The sequence below is a fragment of the Drosophila teissieri genome, chromosome 2R, assembly GCF_016746235.2.
Source record: "Drosophila teissieri strain GT53w chromosome 2R, Prin_Dtei_1.1, whole genome shotgun sequence".
Classification (NCBI taxonomy): Eukaryota; Metazoa; Arthropoda; class Insecta; order Diptera; family Drosophilidae; genus Drosophila; species Drosophila teissieri.
This window is the reverse complement of record NC_053030.1, coordinates 12,028,086-12,041,374: the sequence shown is the minus strand read 5'-3', so window position 1 is coordinate 12,041,374 and position 13,289 is coordinate 12,028,086. Positions and strand designations below refer to the sequence as shown.

Below are 13,289 nucleotides of genomic sequence, written 5' to 3'. Positions count from 1 at the left end.
AAGTTAAACTAAGTTCATTATAATAACCATGTTGTATTTGTATATAATTGAATATTGCTTGCTAATAAATAATTTGGTATTTACCGCGGTATCTTAAGACCACTACTATTTCAACCCTCTGGCAACGCTTTTTCGATCAGCTGTTTTCGGGGACGCGCACGAGAAGAAAATAATTGTTTGCGGCATTTCATGAAAATCGCGGAAAATGGTGACGAAAACAAGTAAATCTCTGAATTTAGAGATCAATTTCGTAAGTATCATGGAATATGTATGAACCGCAACTTACTTATCAAGTTTTTCACACAGGAAGAGGAGGATGTGCCGTATGAGGAGGAAATCCTTCGGAACGCTTACTCCGTAAAACATTGGCTGCGCTACATTGACCACAAGGCGAAGGCGCCGGATAATGGTGTTAACCTGGTCTATGAGCGTGCTCTTAAGGAGCTCCCGGGCAGCTATAAGATCTGGCACAATTATTTGAGAACCCGCAGGAAGCAGGTGCGCGGCAAGATACCCACGGATCCCATGTACGAGGAGGTCAACAGTGCCTTCGAGCGCGCCCTCGTGTTTATGCACAAAATGCCACGTATCTGGATGGACTACGGTGCCTTCATGACCTCGCAATGCAAGGTGACCCGCACCCGGCACGTTTTCGATCGGGCTCTAAGAGCTCTGCCCATCACGCAGCACGGCAGGATTTGGCCACTGTATCTGCAGTTTGTGCGCCGCTTTGAAATGCCGGAAACCGCACTACGGGTCTACCGTCGATATCTGAAACTCTTCCCCGAGGACACTGAGGAGTATGTGGACTACCTACAGGAGGCGGACCGCCTGGACGAAGCTGCCCAGCAGCTGGCGCACATCGTAGACAACGAACACTTCGTTTCCAAGCACGGCAAGTCCAATCATCAGCTGTGGAACGAACTGTGCGACCTTATCTCGAAGAATCCACACAAGGTGCACTCCTTGAATGTGGACGCCATCATTCGCGGTGGACTGCGGCGCTACACCGATCAGCTGGGCCACCTGTGGAACTCCCTGGCGGATTACTATGTGCGTTCCGGCTTATTTGATCGGGCAAGAGATATATACGAGGAGGCCATTCAAACTGTGACCACCGTCAGAGACTTCACACAAGTCTTTGATGAATACGCACAGTTCGAGGAACTCTCGCTGAACAAACGCATGGAGCAGGTAGCTGCCAATGAGGCGGCCACCGAGGAGGACGACATCGACGTCGAACTGCGCCTCTCACGCTTCGAATACCTCATGGAGCGCCGTTTGCTGCTGTTGAATAGCGTGCTCCTGCGCCAGAATCCGCACAACGTGCACGAGTGGCACAAGCGGGTGACACTGTATGAGGACAAGCCCGCCGAGATCATCAGTACGTACACCGAGGCCGTGCAAACAGTGCAGCCGAAGCAGGCGGTTGGAAAGCTGCACACCCTGTGGGTGGAGTTCGCCAAGTTCTACGAGGCCAACGGACAGGTGGAGGATGCCCGTGTGGTCTTCGAACGCGGCACTGAGGTCGAGTATGTCAAAGTAGAGGATCTGGCGGCGGTGTGGTGCGAATGGGCGGAGATGGAGCTACGACAGCAGCAGTTCGAGGCGGCACTCAAGCTGATGCAAAGGGCGACGGCCATGCCAAAGCGAAAGATTGCCTATCATGATGATACGGAGACGGTGCAGGCGCGCCTTCATCGCTCCTTAAAAGTGTGGTCCATGTACGCTGATTTGGAGGAGTCATTCGGCACTTTTAAGACCTGCAAAGCCGTCTACGAGCGGATTATAGACCTGAAGATCTGCACGCCGCAGATCATTATCAACTACGGAATGTTCCTCGAGGAGCACAACTACTTTGAGGAAGCCTACCGAGCCTATGAGAAGGGCATCTCGCTGTTCAAGTGGCCCAATGTATATGACATCTGGAACTCCTACCTAAGCAAATTTTTGGAGCGTTATGGCGGCACAAAACTGGAGCGGGCCAGGGATCTCTTCGAGCAGTGCCTGGATCAGTGTCCTCCCGAACACGCGAAGTACTTTTACTTACTGTATGCTAAGTTGGAAGAGGAGCACGGTCTCGCCCGACATGCCATGTCTGTCTATGACCGCGCCACGTCTGCTGTCAAAGAGGAGGAGATGTTCGACATGTACAACATATTTGTGAAGAAGGCGGCCGAGATCTATGGCCTACCACGTACCCGCGAGATCTATGAAAAGGCCATCGAATCGCTGCCCGAACAGAATATGCGCCACATGTGTGTCAAGTTCGCCGAGCTGGAAACGAAGTTGGGTGAAGTGGATCGAGCTAGAGCCATCTATGCTCATTGCTCACAGGTGTGTTAATATATTCAGATATATACTGCATCATGTATGCTAATAATTCTTTGTATTATTCAGGTTTGTGATCCCCGCATCACCGCGGACTTCTGGCAAACTTGGAAGGAGTTCGAAGTGCGTCACGGCAACGAAGACACAATGCGCGAAATGCTGCGCATCAAGCGCTCCGTGCAGGCCACTTACAATACGCAGGTGAACATGATGGCCGCCCAATTCCTGAACACAAACAACGGAGCGGCTGCGGATGCCGGAGCAGGAGCTGGACCGGATGCCATGCGATTGCTGGAGGAGAAAGCTCGCCAGGCGGCAGCCGAGGCCAAGCAAAAGCCCACCGAGAAGGCGGGCTCCAATATTATGTTTGTGCGCGGCGAAACGCAGGGAGGTGCGAAGGACAAAAAGGATACGGTTGTCAATCCTGACGAAATTGACATTGGAGACAGCGACGAAGACGAGGAGGAGGACGACGACGAGGAGAACGAGATGTCGAACGAGAACCAGGCCAGTGCAGCGGCCACAAAAACCGACGAGGAAGGCCTCGTCATGAAGAAACTGCGCTTCGAGCAAAAGGCCATTCCAGCCAAGGTCTTCGGCAGCCTCAAGCCTTCGAATCAAGGCGACTCTGATGGAGAGTAAATGTTTATATGACTTCATTTTTGGGGTAAATACATGTGCGTCGAAAGTTTTACAATTGTAATATCTGCTTAACTATTTATTGTACTGGGCTTAATTAGGTTCTTAAAAGGAAGTTTATAATGTGTTTGATATTAATTGTTATCAAACGAAGAGGGCGTGTGTAGAAGTGTCTCGGGTTTGGAGGATCTAGTTAGTCTACCCTTGGGCCAAACAGAGGAACACACTTTCTACTGTCTTTCCAAAATTGTTAGGCACTTCGTAATCAAAAATTGTATCTATCCCTCTCCACCACTAAAAAAAGCCACCCAGACGTGCGCCAGGGCGGACTAACCAGGAAACCACGGACATTGTATCACAAAGATGGCATCCACACGCATGATCAGTGCTTTTGCGCGCAATCCAAGATTATACCAGAAGCTCGCCGCACCCTGGAAATCGTATAATCTGTTTGGGGCGCAACTTTTTAACCACAGACTTCGGCGACATGATTTTCAAATCATGAGGGGATTGGCGGCAGCAGCGGACAAGTGCGACAACAAGACTGTTATCAAGGGCGTGGTGGTGGGCGTGTACTCCAAGGAGGGCGAGGGCAAGGAGGTCAAGATGACGTCCAGCGGCGAGAAGTTTGACGACCGGACGCAGGGCAAGGTCTCCGAGCTGCTGCGCGAAACTGGAGTCAAGGGAGACCTGGGCAAGGGTAAGGTCTTCATGAACGTGGATGCCGAGTTTCGGGCAGTGGCAGTGGTGGGTCTGGGCCAGGAAGGTGCCGGATTCAATGACCTGGAGAACATCGATGAGGGCATGGAGAATGCCCGAGTGGCGGCTGGCGTGGGAGCTCGGGCACTGCAGCTTCAGGGTTGCACGGAGGTCTTTGTGGACTCCATGGAATATCCGGAGCAGGCGGCGGAGGGCAGTGCCCTGGCCATCTGGCGATACAACAGCAACAAGCGCAAGCAGGATCGCACTCACGTGCCCAAACTAGATCTGTACGACTCGCCGGACGTGGACGCCTGGACGAGGGGTCTCTTCAAGGCCGAATCGCAGAATTTGGCACGGCGACTGAGCGATGCGCCGGCTAATCAGATGACGCCCACCATATTCGCCCAGTCGGCGGTGGATGCCCTGTGTCCGTGCGGCGTTTCCGTAGAGGTGCGATCCATGGATTGGATAGAAATGAATCACCTCAATTCGTTCTTAATGATAGCCAAGGGCAGCTGCGAGCCACCGGTGGTCCTGGAGGTCAGCTACTGCGGCACAGCGCCGGAGGATCGACCCATACTGCTGTTGGGCAAGGGCTTGACCTACAACAGTGGCGGCTTGTGCTTGCGGCCCAAGAACTGCCTGCATATGTACCGCGGTTGCATGGCCGGCGCTGCCGTTTGTGTGGCCGCCGTCCGAGCTGCAGCCGCCCTCTCGCTGCCCGTAAACATCACGGCGGTGCTGCCGCTCTGCGAGAATATGCCATCGGGCATGGCCGTTAAGCCGGGCGATGTGGTCACCCTGCTGAATGGCAAGACGCTGGGAATCGTGGATGTGAGCAAGGCCGGAACGGTGGTGCTGGCTGATCCCCTGCTCTTTGCCCAGACCACGTATAAGCCGCGTCTGGTGGTGGACTTGGCCACCGTCGGCTACGGCGTCTGCGCTGGCCTTGGAGAATCCGCTGCCGGCTTGTTCACCAACTCCAACTTCATAGCCAAGCAGTTCGAGAAGGCAGGCGGCCTAACTGGAGATCGCTTGTGGAGGCTGCCCCTGTGGCGCTACTTCAAGCAGCTGGTGACCCCGAATCTCACCTACGACATCAGCAACCGGGGACTTGGTCCCGCCTCCAGTTGCATTGCCGCCGCCGTGCTGCACGAACTGGTGCCCTGCGCGGATTGGGCCCACATAGATATCCGGAATGTGGGCATGCTGACGCGCCACAATCCGCTGCCATATCTGCTCAAGGACCGGATGACCGGCAGACCCACCCGCACCATCGTCCAGTTCCTCTACCAGATGGCCTGTCCGGATAACAAGTAGTCCAATAGTAGTTGGCTGGGATCTCCGGATCTGGATCGTCCGCACCTGTGGCGCTAGTTTCCACGTTTCTCGTTCTATTTCACTTCTGTTTCGTATCCGTTTTGGTGTTTGTTATTTTCCCAATATTGTCTCCATGTCCAAATTTTTGGTTTAGTGTTCCGTGAGCAGCTGGGTTACGACACATTGAAGGCAGTTTTACGGACAAAGGACCAACTCGATTTTTAATGGTAGGAGTTCGACTGGCTTCTATGGATCGTCTCCCAGCTGCGCAGAATTAAATGATTTATAAGTGCTACATTTATGGTTTCTTGACTTTATTTAATAATTCTATAAATAGAATATATAGAGGGTATAGTTATGCCCGCCTGTCCGTTCGCCTTTCTATCTGTCCGTATAAACGGACAATTGATAGTTTCAACTAATAAAGCTCAACATGAGGCTTAGTATGTTCTATTAAGAGTTACTTTTTAGCATTATACTCAAGCTTGACCCCACACACATCAAATGATACTTCAGTTAATTGGGCGAGAGTGCGAAATGGGAGCAGGGAAAGTGTTTTATACAAACTTGACAGTTCCAGCACTTCCAGCTCCTCACCCCGCCACATGGCCCACTCGCCACCAATCTTGCTTTTGGCCCTTTTCTCGTTGTTGCTGCACTGTTACGAGGGCGGCTTATTAGCCTAATTGCGTGAAGTTGGCTTTAATGAGTCGAAAAAGGGGCCAAGCCCGGCCCACAAAAGGCCACAAAGCAAAAGGCGCCTACTGTTGTTGTTGCCGTCCTGTTGTGGCTTTGAATTTATGACACGGCTTTAATGGGTTAACTGGGTTAATGCTCATCCCTCAGCTCATCAACTATCCGTCCCACTCCCCCTCCCATTGCGTTGCCTCTCTCCCTTTCTCGAATTTTTGACAATTAAGCCGACATTTGCGTTCCCATCTAGACTCCGCCAGGATTCGGAGGAGCAGGAGATAAGGGAGGATGCTACTTGAAGGACCCTCGCCAGCTAAAAATGCGGAGAGCGCGAATATCTTAATACGGCGACATTTTGCACAAGTCATTAGGCCAAGCAAAGTGATAATTTTTGAATAACTTTTGCACTTTTCAATTTGGCAATACGCTATACAGGGTCGTCGGAAATATTTGTATTGGCAAAATATACGTAATAAGAAATAAATTTTAATTCCTAATAAATTATTGTAAGGAAAGTTGCCTTTTAAATAAAATATATATCTAAGCTTTAAAATCTTTGACTTGAATTGAATGCTTTAAAAAATCGTTTCAGTTCAAATATTGCTAGGATAATAACAATTATATTTAAGAACATTTTTTCAGAATTTAGGACTTGCTTAAGCTAGTGCTCATGAAATGACCAGATGATCCTATTTATTGTATTTTATTTAATTTATTAAGAAAATCCCCAGATTACAGGGAATACTGCGAATAGCTTACGACTTTTCCACCTCAGAATAGGGAACCTACGCCAACGACTTTTCTTCCAGCGTTTAACATTTGCCCTCCACACTTAATGCCTGCTAACTGATAACTCAGGGACTTCCCCTTTGGGTTGGAGTGCAGCCAAATGAATTTGCTAATGAGCAATCAGGCTTGAAAATATGCAAGTCGACGGACGGCACTTTAAAGAGTCTCCCCCGACCATTAACCCTCGAAATCCCAGCAGCAGCGTTAATCATTTACAGCGCCACTAGCCGCCACACCAGCAACAAAAGCCCCAAATTATGATTATTTAAAGGCATAGCGTGGAAATTAGCGTTGGGCATTTTGGGCGAGATTCAGATTCGGACAGTTGCCAAGGCAGCGGTGGATTCACATCCAGATTCAGATTCAGGCTTGGGTTCAGGTTTGGGTTGGGGTTTGGGTTTGGGTCCTCCATCGGCCTGGTTTGGCTGCAGCCCAACGGCGAAGGGAAGGCGAAAAATAAATGAAAATGAAATCCTTTTTGGCGGCCGCTGTTTCGGGGGTGTCCTCGACTAGAAAGAATTGCAATTGTGATAAAATTCAGCGTAACTAATGCCGACCACAGCAAAATGCGATAAATCGCTGGTTGGGTTCATGTTCCTACCCTTTCCGGGCAACGAGTCCATGCGTTGTATTAAACGGAATGTAAGTGAATGGTTTATTAAAGCTGAGAAAGGAATGATTCATAACGAGGCAATAAATTTAATAAAACACAACGAAGCAATTAAAACGGAATTTTCAATAAAGTTAAAGATATATGTGAATTATTTGCCTATCAGTCAGTTTCCTGTTGCATATTGGGCACTTCTTGAAATGGCAGATGGCCGTTTCGATGCACTTGCAGCAGAAGACGTGGCCACAAGGGGTGGCAGCCGGTTGGCGTCGACGCACATACTCCAAGCAAATGGGGCACCTGTAGGGATCCTCCGGATCTCCGAGCTCGCTGCACCTGCGCTTTGCTGGCCGCTTTTCCGGACTGCACAGGTCGATGGTCAAAATGGGAACACTGTTGCGCCCTGCTGCACAGTGGCCCTGTAGGTGCGAGGACATTTCGGAGTGAGGATGCCAACTGCTGGGTATGAAATATTTCAGAGTTCTGAATATGCTTTGAAGTGACTGCAAACGCAGGGATTTTCACTTCAAAAATGTTCTGCTTACGATCTTTTCAAATGGGAAAGCCAGAGGGAAACGAAGCTAAATTCAGGGTATTCCCGCTTCTGCCAAATGAATTAGCCGATTTTCGTCTATGTACTCCTTGGATATCGCATTGCCCCATTTGAGGGCTGGAGGTTGGGATGGCTGTTGCCTTTTGCGGTCGACTCGGACGGTTTGTCCCCGTCTAAACTTTTGTCGACTTTGTGCGGCTTTGCATTCCCTCGGTTCTTCACTTCGCTTCCGTACCCTTCCGTACCCTTTAGCATTTTACTTTCTTTTCTTTCATTTGTGGGGGTGTCTGTACATTTTTCCAGCATTGCCTTTTGCTTTGTTGCCTTTTGGCGCGCGGGCGGCGGAGATTTAGTTTCAGTGGAAATGATAATTTTCACTTGAGCGAGCACGTGAAAGTGGGCGCTAAGGCGCTGCAGCGCGGGAGGGGGCGTGGCAGCGGTTGGGTATCTGCTATAAATTGGCAATTAACGGCAGGTCCTGCTCTGCGGTGCTTTTCATTTGCATTTCGATTCGATGCCACATAGTATAAATAACCAAAGAAATGTCATGTGCCACGCTGCGTATACTTGATATTTGTACGCTGCATCCTTTCGCTGCTAGCGCACTCTCTTTGGCCGCCATTCCCGCTCGATTCTGACCACCCCCCACCACCTCCCTCCACCTCCGCCCACCTATTTTTGTTTCGGTGACCCCCGACCTGACACGCTTCACTTGGCCGTGCGGCTTTGAATTGAAATGCATTCGATCTAGGCCCCCCGAATGCTCCGCAAAATCCATCGCTTTTTGCTGGTCAAGCACAGTGCTAAATTCGGTGCGGTTTTTGCGGTTTCCTTGGCTCGTTCTTGCCCAGTTGTTTTTGTCCCTCAAAACACACTCACAATAAATACACACGGCGCATCGCCGGCATCAGCGGGCCGAATCCGGTTCATTTGCAAATTGCATTCGCAGCTGCAAAAAAATTGCCAATGAATAATTGACCGTGGTGGTGAATATGAATGAGTGCGCACACGGAAAATAATCTAAATTGTAGAACTCTATCTTCAAGTTTGAAGTTTGAAGTTGGTTTGAATGTTTCACAAAATATGGCTTTACTGCTCCTAGAGTATAATGTGAACTTTTGAACTTTTTAAGGCACTATAACTTTTTATAAGAACATATTGTTTCTTATGATGATGAGCAGTTACCAAAAAGTAATTCCATTTTTATTGCGCAGCGGCACAGGAAACTTAATTCATGAAAAAATACTTATATTGCCACACTTTCAATCACTTTTCAATTAGTGTTAAGCAAAGACCGAAAATAATACCCATACGTGATAAATAAAATAAATAAAATATCAATTTCCCAAATCCCGCTATCTCCCAATCGATCAGTCATTACCCCTTTCAGCGCTTATCACATTTCGGTTATCATTAGTTTTATTATTGTGATTGCTTGTTAAACAGCCAATAAAACAGACAAATAAATTATGGCCCATCTAACCTCCCAGCGCACCATGCATTGCGCATACGACGCGTTGGCCACTGGCTCCGTATCTATCGGTACATAAAACTGTCTGGGCAAAATGCTAAACAAATAGCCAACAACAACTTGGACACTGCATAAACATGGCAGAATATTGGGACTCCCAGTCTGCGAGTCCTGCAGCCACCCAATAAACGGCCCCTGCACAAATTATGTTTATTTATTTATTTTTAACACTGCCCCTCTTCAGTCTACTGGAAGATAAGCCCGGCTGGCTGGCAATCGGTTGATTCGCCTAATGCATATATGCATAAATCCAAAATATTAGCCATAGAGAGGACAGTGCGTTTCTTGGCTGTTAGTTCTTGAAATTATACTGCAAATATGCCACACTTAAACATAATCAAACCCACTAAAGTTGCTCCTTTCTTTTATGGGTATTACTAAGTTTAAAAGTCATCTTCTTGAGTGGTTTGTTTTTTTATGACACACCTATTTTATTTTGAATGCTAGTTTTAAATAAATAAATATATCTCCCAAATTAAAGTGCAAGGTTGAAATAAATATGTTTTATTTTTCCATAGCTCAATTGCATTTGTGCCATTTTTGTTGATGGTGCAAATAGTGTTATTTTGACATACTCATAATCAGTTTTGCTATCAAAGGAATAATTGAAGTCTTTCTACTGATTCTCTGAGAGTAAAAACTGCTTCTGGAACAGGATTTTCAACGAACTTATTTCAATAAATATTGTCAAAAGGCGTTCGAAAAAAACAAATTCCGAATTTCGAGTGTTAATACACACACGCATAAAGGCATAATTTACAAATGGCTGTTGAAGTTTCGGCACTTTTTTGGTCATTTTATGTATTGCATTGCAAATGTACAGTAGCGTTCAAATTAATAGTGCTCAAATAAAATAACAAGCATAGATACAATTTCACAGAACAGGATAATAAATATCCAACTATTGAACAATATTTTTATTGGATAACTAATCCATAGAAATGGCTTTCTTTGACTTTCTGAATTGATATGAAATATTCACTTTTGCTTTAGTTGTACCTATCAAAGCCTCTACTGTGGTGAGCTAGGCTGTGAGTAGAAGCGAACAATTTGAATAAATAAATATTCGAATATCTTGTGCAATTCGGGAGATGGAACCAGTGCCGACCGACCCGTTCCACCTCGCCAATCTGGCGCTGGCACTCGCATCCCAATTGAGCCGCACTGCGTGCTCTGGCCACAATGGAAGGCATTAAAATTAGTTTATTTGAGCCCGATGCTGCCACTGGGCAATTCCCGATCGGAACAGCCTGCCACCCACCGACCACCTCCCACCGCCCACCACCTTCCCCCATAGCCCCATTGCCATTACCCATACGCCCCGTTGGTTGGTCGTTCGGTGCATTTCTCATACGCAGTGTGTCCCATCGGCAGTTGGGCTTCTGGTTTTCCGTTTATCGCCTGCATTGTTTACCGACTCCCGCCCCTTTCCCCCGCTGTCTGGGCATTTGTTATTTATTTAAAGTAATTATTGAGGGAAATTTAATTGTAATACAACTTGATAGGATTTGCCAAACCTTATCTTTCAAGAGGATTATGAATGCAAACTTCATGCACTTCATATTTTCAACGTAACTGGGCTTAGACGGGCTACAAAACAAAAAAGTAGCTTAAGTCCCATCAAAATGAATTCCCGGTGAAATTTGTGGCTTGATTTATGTACAGCATTTCGTTTATTTATTTAACAAAATTCCTACACTGAAATGCACTTTGCACAGCGGACGTCATTGTCATCATCAACTTGCAATTGATTAATGGCCGAGCTAATAAATTATGGCAGTTTATTTGGCCACATCGATGGGGCGTAAAAAACAACGGCAGTAAAAAACCGAACCGAAAATAGATGGCCTACAAAAGAGTGCACATAAATTGCGCAAAAACTTGTCAAAATCAAACGCGAAAAGCGGAAATGTCACATTACATAAAGGCAAAACCGTGTGTATTTGCAGTTCAAACTATTCGATATTTATACAGCCATTGATAAAGGCCGAGCAAACAAAGAGCCCAGCCCACCACCGCACTTTGCGACTTCGAGCAGCCATTACAGGGTATCAGGCCCACGCGGGAGGTGCAGACACATGCCTCCACAACCATGCCAGTTGCGTGGGTCTGTCGATAGCATCCGTTGGTGCTGTTCACATTGGCGCACATGTACGTGATGTTTTGAACTGAAAGATTTGGTTTATCATATGGCTGGCTATGTGTCTATGTAAGATTATGTAAGAAAAGGGGTGTGCACTTACATCCGCCCTTGAAGATGTACGAGTATTTCACGCATGACCGACCCGGCGACATTTGGCACAGAAAGTTCTCGCGATTCTCGGTGTTGTTTTGCCACAGCGCCTTCACATCCGGCACTGTGTCGTCAACTATTTAAATGGGATATTAAACATGTAATTAGAATTGATTATTATTTAAAGGGGTGCACACTTTCTTGGCTTCATCACTTACGTGTCACAACCAGCGGCTCCGCGCAGGGTATCTCATTGAAGTCACCCACGCGGGACTCGCAGGTCTCCGTGAGAATGTTCGAGTGATTCGAGTAGGCACCTATCCAGGTGAAGTGAAAGCACTGCGGAACTGCAATTACAGGGGGTTTGGAATCATGAAATGCTAGTATGCCAGTAAGCCCAGTGTGATTAGTCAAAGGAAGGCAATTCACTTTCAGCCAGCAGTTGACAAGCGAACAGGAGCAGCGGCAGCAGCAAACGATGACATGTCAGTGGCATTGCCGATAAGATATAGTATTGTTTATTTTCGGCGAATTTTCTACTATATCTCTCAGAGGGAGCTTCGATGTTGCCACTGCGAAAGACAAACTGATAATGCGGCGATTGCAATCAGAACGACGCATCGCAGAAGAGCGATTGCGTCTTATCAAGGTTTTTTTAAGAACTTGTCATTTGTATTTACATTTGAAGAGCACCCTGTAATAAGTTCGGCAAACAGTAGGTCATAAAAAGTTGTTCGATGAGTAAGGATGTTTTCCAGGTACTTAATTTGAGTTAAAAATAGTTTGTAAGCAAATGAAGCACTGCAGTTTGTTGTGAATGATATTTTGAATGGCAGTTCTTCAGCTTTTATAGACCACACACTTATATTTAATCACTTTTTAGCACTTCTGAGTAAGGTACTTCCATATAATGCATTTAAGTACAAAATAGTTGGTAATGATATTGTGGTGAATGATATTTTAATTGGGCTAACTGGCATGTATAGACCACACACTTATTTGTATCACTTTTTTAGCACTTCCGAGTGTTTTGATTGCTATCAGCGATTGATAAGCACTGTTATCTCCGTTCTCCCACCTTCCCCCCTGTCTCCCTTGCCACCGATGCACAAAGAAAGTGTCATAAATTGTATATAATTTTGTATTCCTTTGACAGCCGCAACGAGGCGGGATGACGAATTTATGCAAATGGCATTTAATTAAATTCGAACAATAGAGACGGTGGGTCGGCGCGGAGGAGTGGAGCAATTAAATGGGAGCAGTTGGTAAAAATTTTAACTAAACTCTGCAAATTGTATTTGTTGTTAATTGTTCAACTGTCCTGCCCCTGCTGTCATTCGGCAAAAAGTCCAGTCCGCAGCCTTTGCTCTCGCAAAATGAGTTTGAAAACAAATAAAAATGTCAAACGAATGAATAAAAGTTGTCTAATTTAATTTGTTTAGCAGCAGCAACGGCAGGAGTATTCGGCAGTAGAGAGGAAAGGAGCGGGGGGCAGTGGTTGTAGTGTAGCCATTGGACACTGGGTCGCAAAAGTACTCGCACACTCACGTAGTTGCCAAACATTTTCGCAAATTGAATAAGCACGCAAAATTTGTGTGCGGCATTTGGGGCAGCCGAGGGGAGCGCTTGGCTCGCTCCTTGCACTATTTTTTAAATTTAATTTTTAATTGCTCAAAACAATTAAAATTTATTTGCAATTTTGTTTTTACGTGTTGCTCTCGCATTTGCCGGCCCAACTTTTCCGACTAAGCAAACCAGCTGCCATCGCAATACGTGTCCCGCAAACTTTTACCGCCACTGTAAATTGGAAAATAAAGCCGGAAGGTACTCACATACATATATAAATACTATATACTATATATAACTTGCCATTCGGTGGCTTTAATTT

General features: G+C 46.6%; 4 protein-coding genes across 4 annotated transcripts; 2 read left to right on the top strand and 2 right to left on the bottom strand.

Annotated features, from left to right (window-relative positions):
* The first annotated feature begins 124 nt into the window (after positions 1-124).
* On the top strand, positions 125-3,034 carry LOC122613070 (pre-mRNA-splicing factor syf1 homolog). Its single transcript, XM_043787049.1, has 3 exons — positions 125-250; positions 307-2,337; positions 2,401-3,034. Exons 1-3 carry the CDS (start codon positions 206-208, stop codon positions 2,971-2,973), a joined length of 2,649 nt encoding a protein of 882 aa, XP_043642984.1. The 5' UTR covers positions 125-205; the 3' UTR covers positions 2,974-3,034.
* A 117-nt stretch (positions 3,035-3,151) lies between these two features.
* Positions 3,152-5,291, top strand: LOC122613423 (cytosol aminopeptidase). Its single transcript, XM_043787585.1, has one exon. The coding sequence runs from the start codon at positions 3,334-3,336 to the stop codon at positions 4,990-4,992; it is 1,659 nt and encodes a 552-aa protein (XP_043643520.1). The 5' UTR covers positions 3,152-3,333; the 3' UTR covers positions 4,993-5,291.
* A 1,866-nt stretch (positions 5,292-7,157) lies between these two features.
* Positions 7,158-7,595, bottom strand: LOC122614658 (postreplication repair E3 ubiquitin-protein ligase RAD18). The gene has a single exon (XM_043789275.1). It carries the CDS (start codon positions 7,519-7,521, stop codon positions 7,219-7,221), a length of 303 nt encoding a protein of 100 aa, XP_043645210.1. The 5' UTR covers positions 7,522-7,595; the 3' UTR covers positions 7,158-7,218.
* Positions 7,596-10,818: 3,223 nt separating this feature from the next.
* Positions 10,819-11,977, bottom strand: LOC122614302. The gene is made up of 4 exons (XM_043788857.1): positions 11,831-11,977; positions 11,620-11,748; positions 11,412-11,537; positions 10,819-11,336 (listed from the first exon to the last, which is right to left on the bottom strand). The coding sequence occupies exons 1-4, from the start codon at positions 11,895-11,897 to the stop codon at positions 11,119-11,121; spliced, it is 540 nt and encodes a 179-aa protein (XP_043644792.1). The 5' UTR covers positions 11,898-11,977; the 3' UTR covers positions 10,819-11,118.
* Between the last annotated feature and the right edge of the window lie 1,312 nt (positions 11,978-13,289).

Coding starts and splice junctions, on each gene's coding strand:
- LOC122613070 (XM_043787049.1), top strand. CDS start 206: ATGGTGACGAAAACAAGTAAATCTCTGAATTTAGAGATCAATTTC. Junction 251..306: donor TGAATTTAGAGATCAATTTC/GTAAGTATCATG, acceptor TTTTTCACACAG/GAAGAGGAGGATGTGCCGTA. Junction 2,338..2,400: donor TCTATGCTCATTGCTCACAG/GTGTGTTAATAT, acceptor TGTATTATTCAG/GTTTGTGATCCCCGCATCAC.
- LOC122613423 (XM_043787585.1), top strand. CDS start 3,334: ATGGCATCCACACGCATGATCAGTGCTTTTGCGCGCAATCCAAGATTA.
- LOC122614658 (XM_043789275.1), bottom strand. CDS start 7,521: ATGTCCTCGCACCTACAGGGCCACTGTGCAGCAGGGCGCAACAGTGTT.
- LOC122614302 (XM_043788857.1), bottom strand. CDS start 11,897: ATGCCACTGACATGTCATCGTTTGCTGCTGCCGCTGCTCCTGTTCGCT. Junction 11,538..11,619: donor GGAGCCGCTGGTTGTGACAC/GTAAGTGATGAA, acceptor CCATTTAAATAG/TTGACGACACAGTGCCGGAT. Junction 11,337..11,411: donor GTACATCTTCAAGGGCGGAT/GTAAGTGCACAC, acceptor CAAATCTTTCAG/TTCAAAACATCACGTACATG.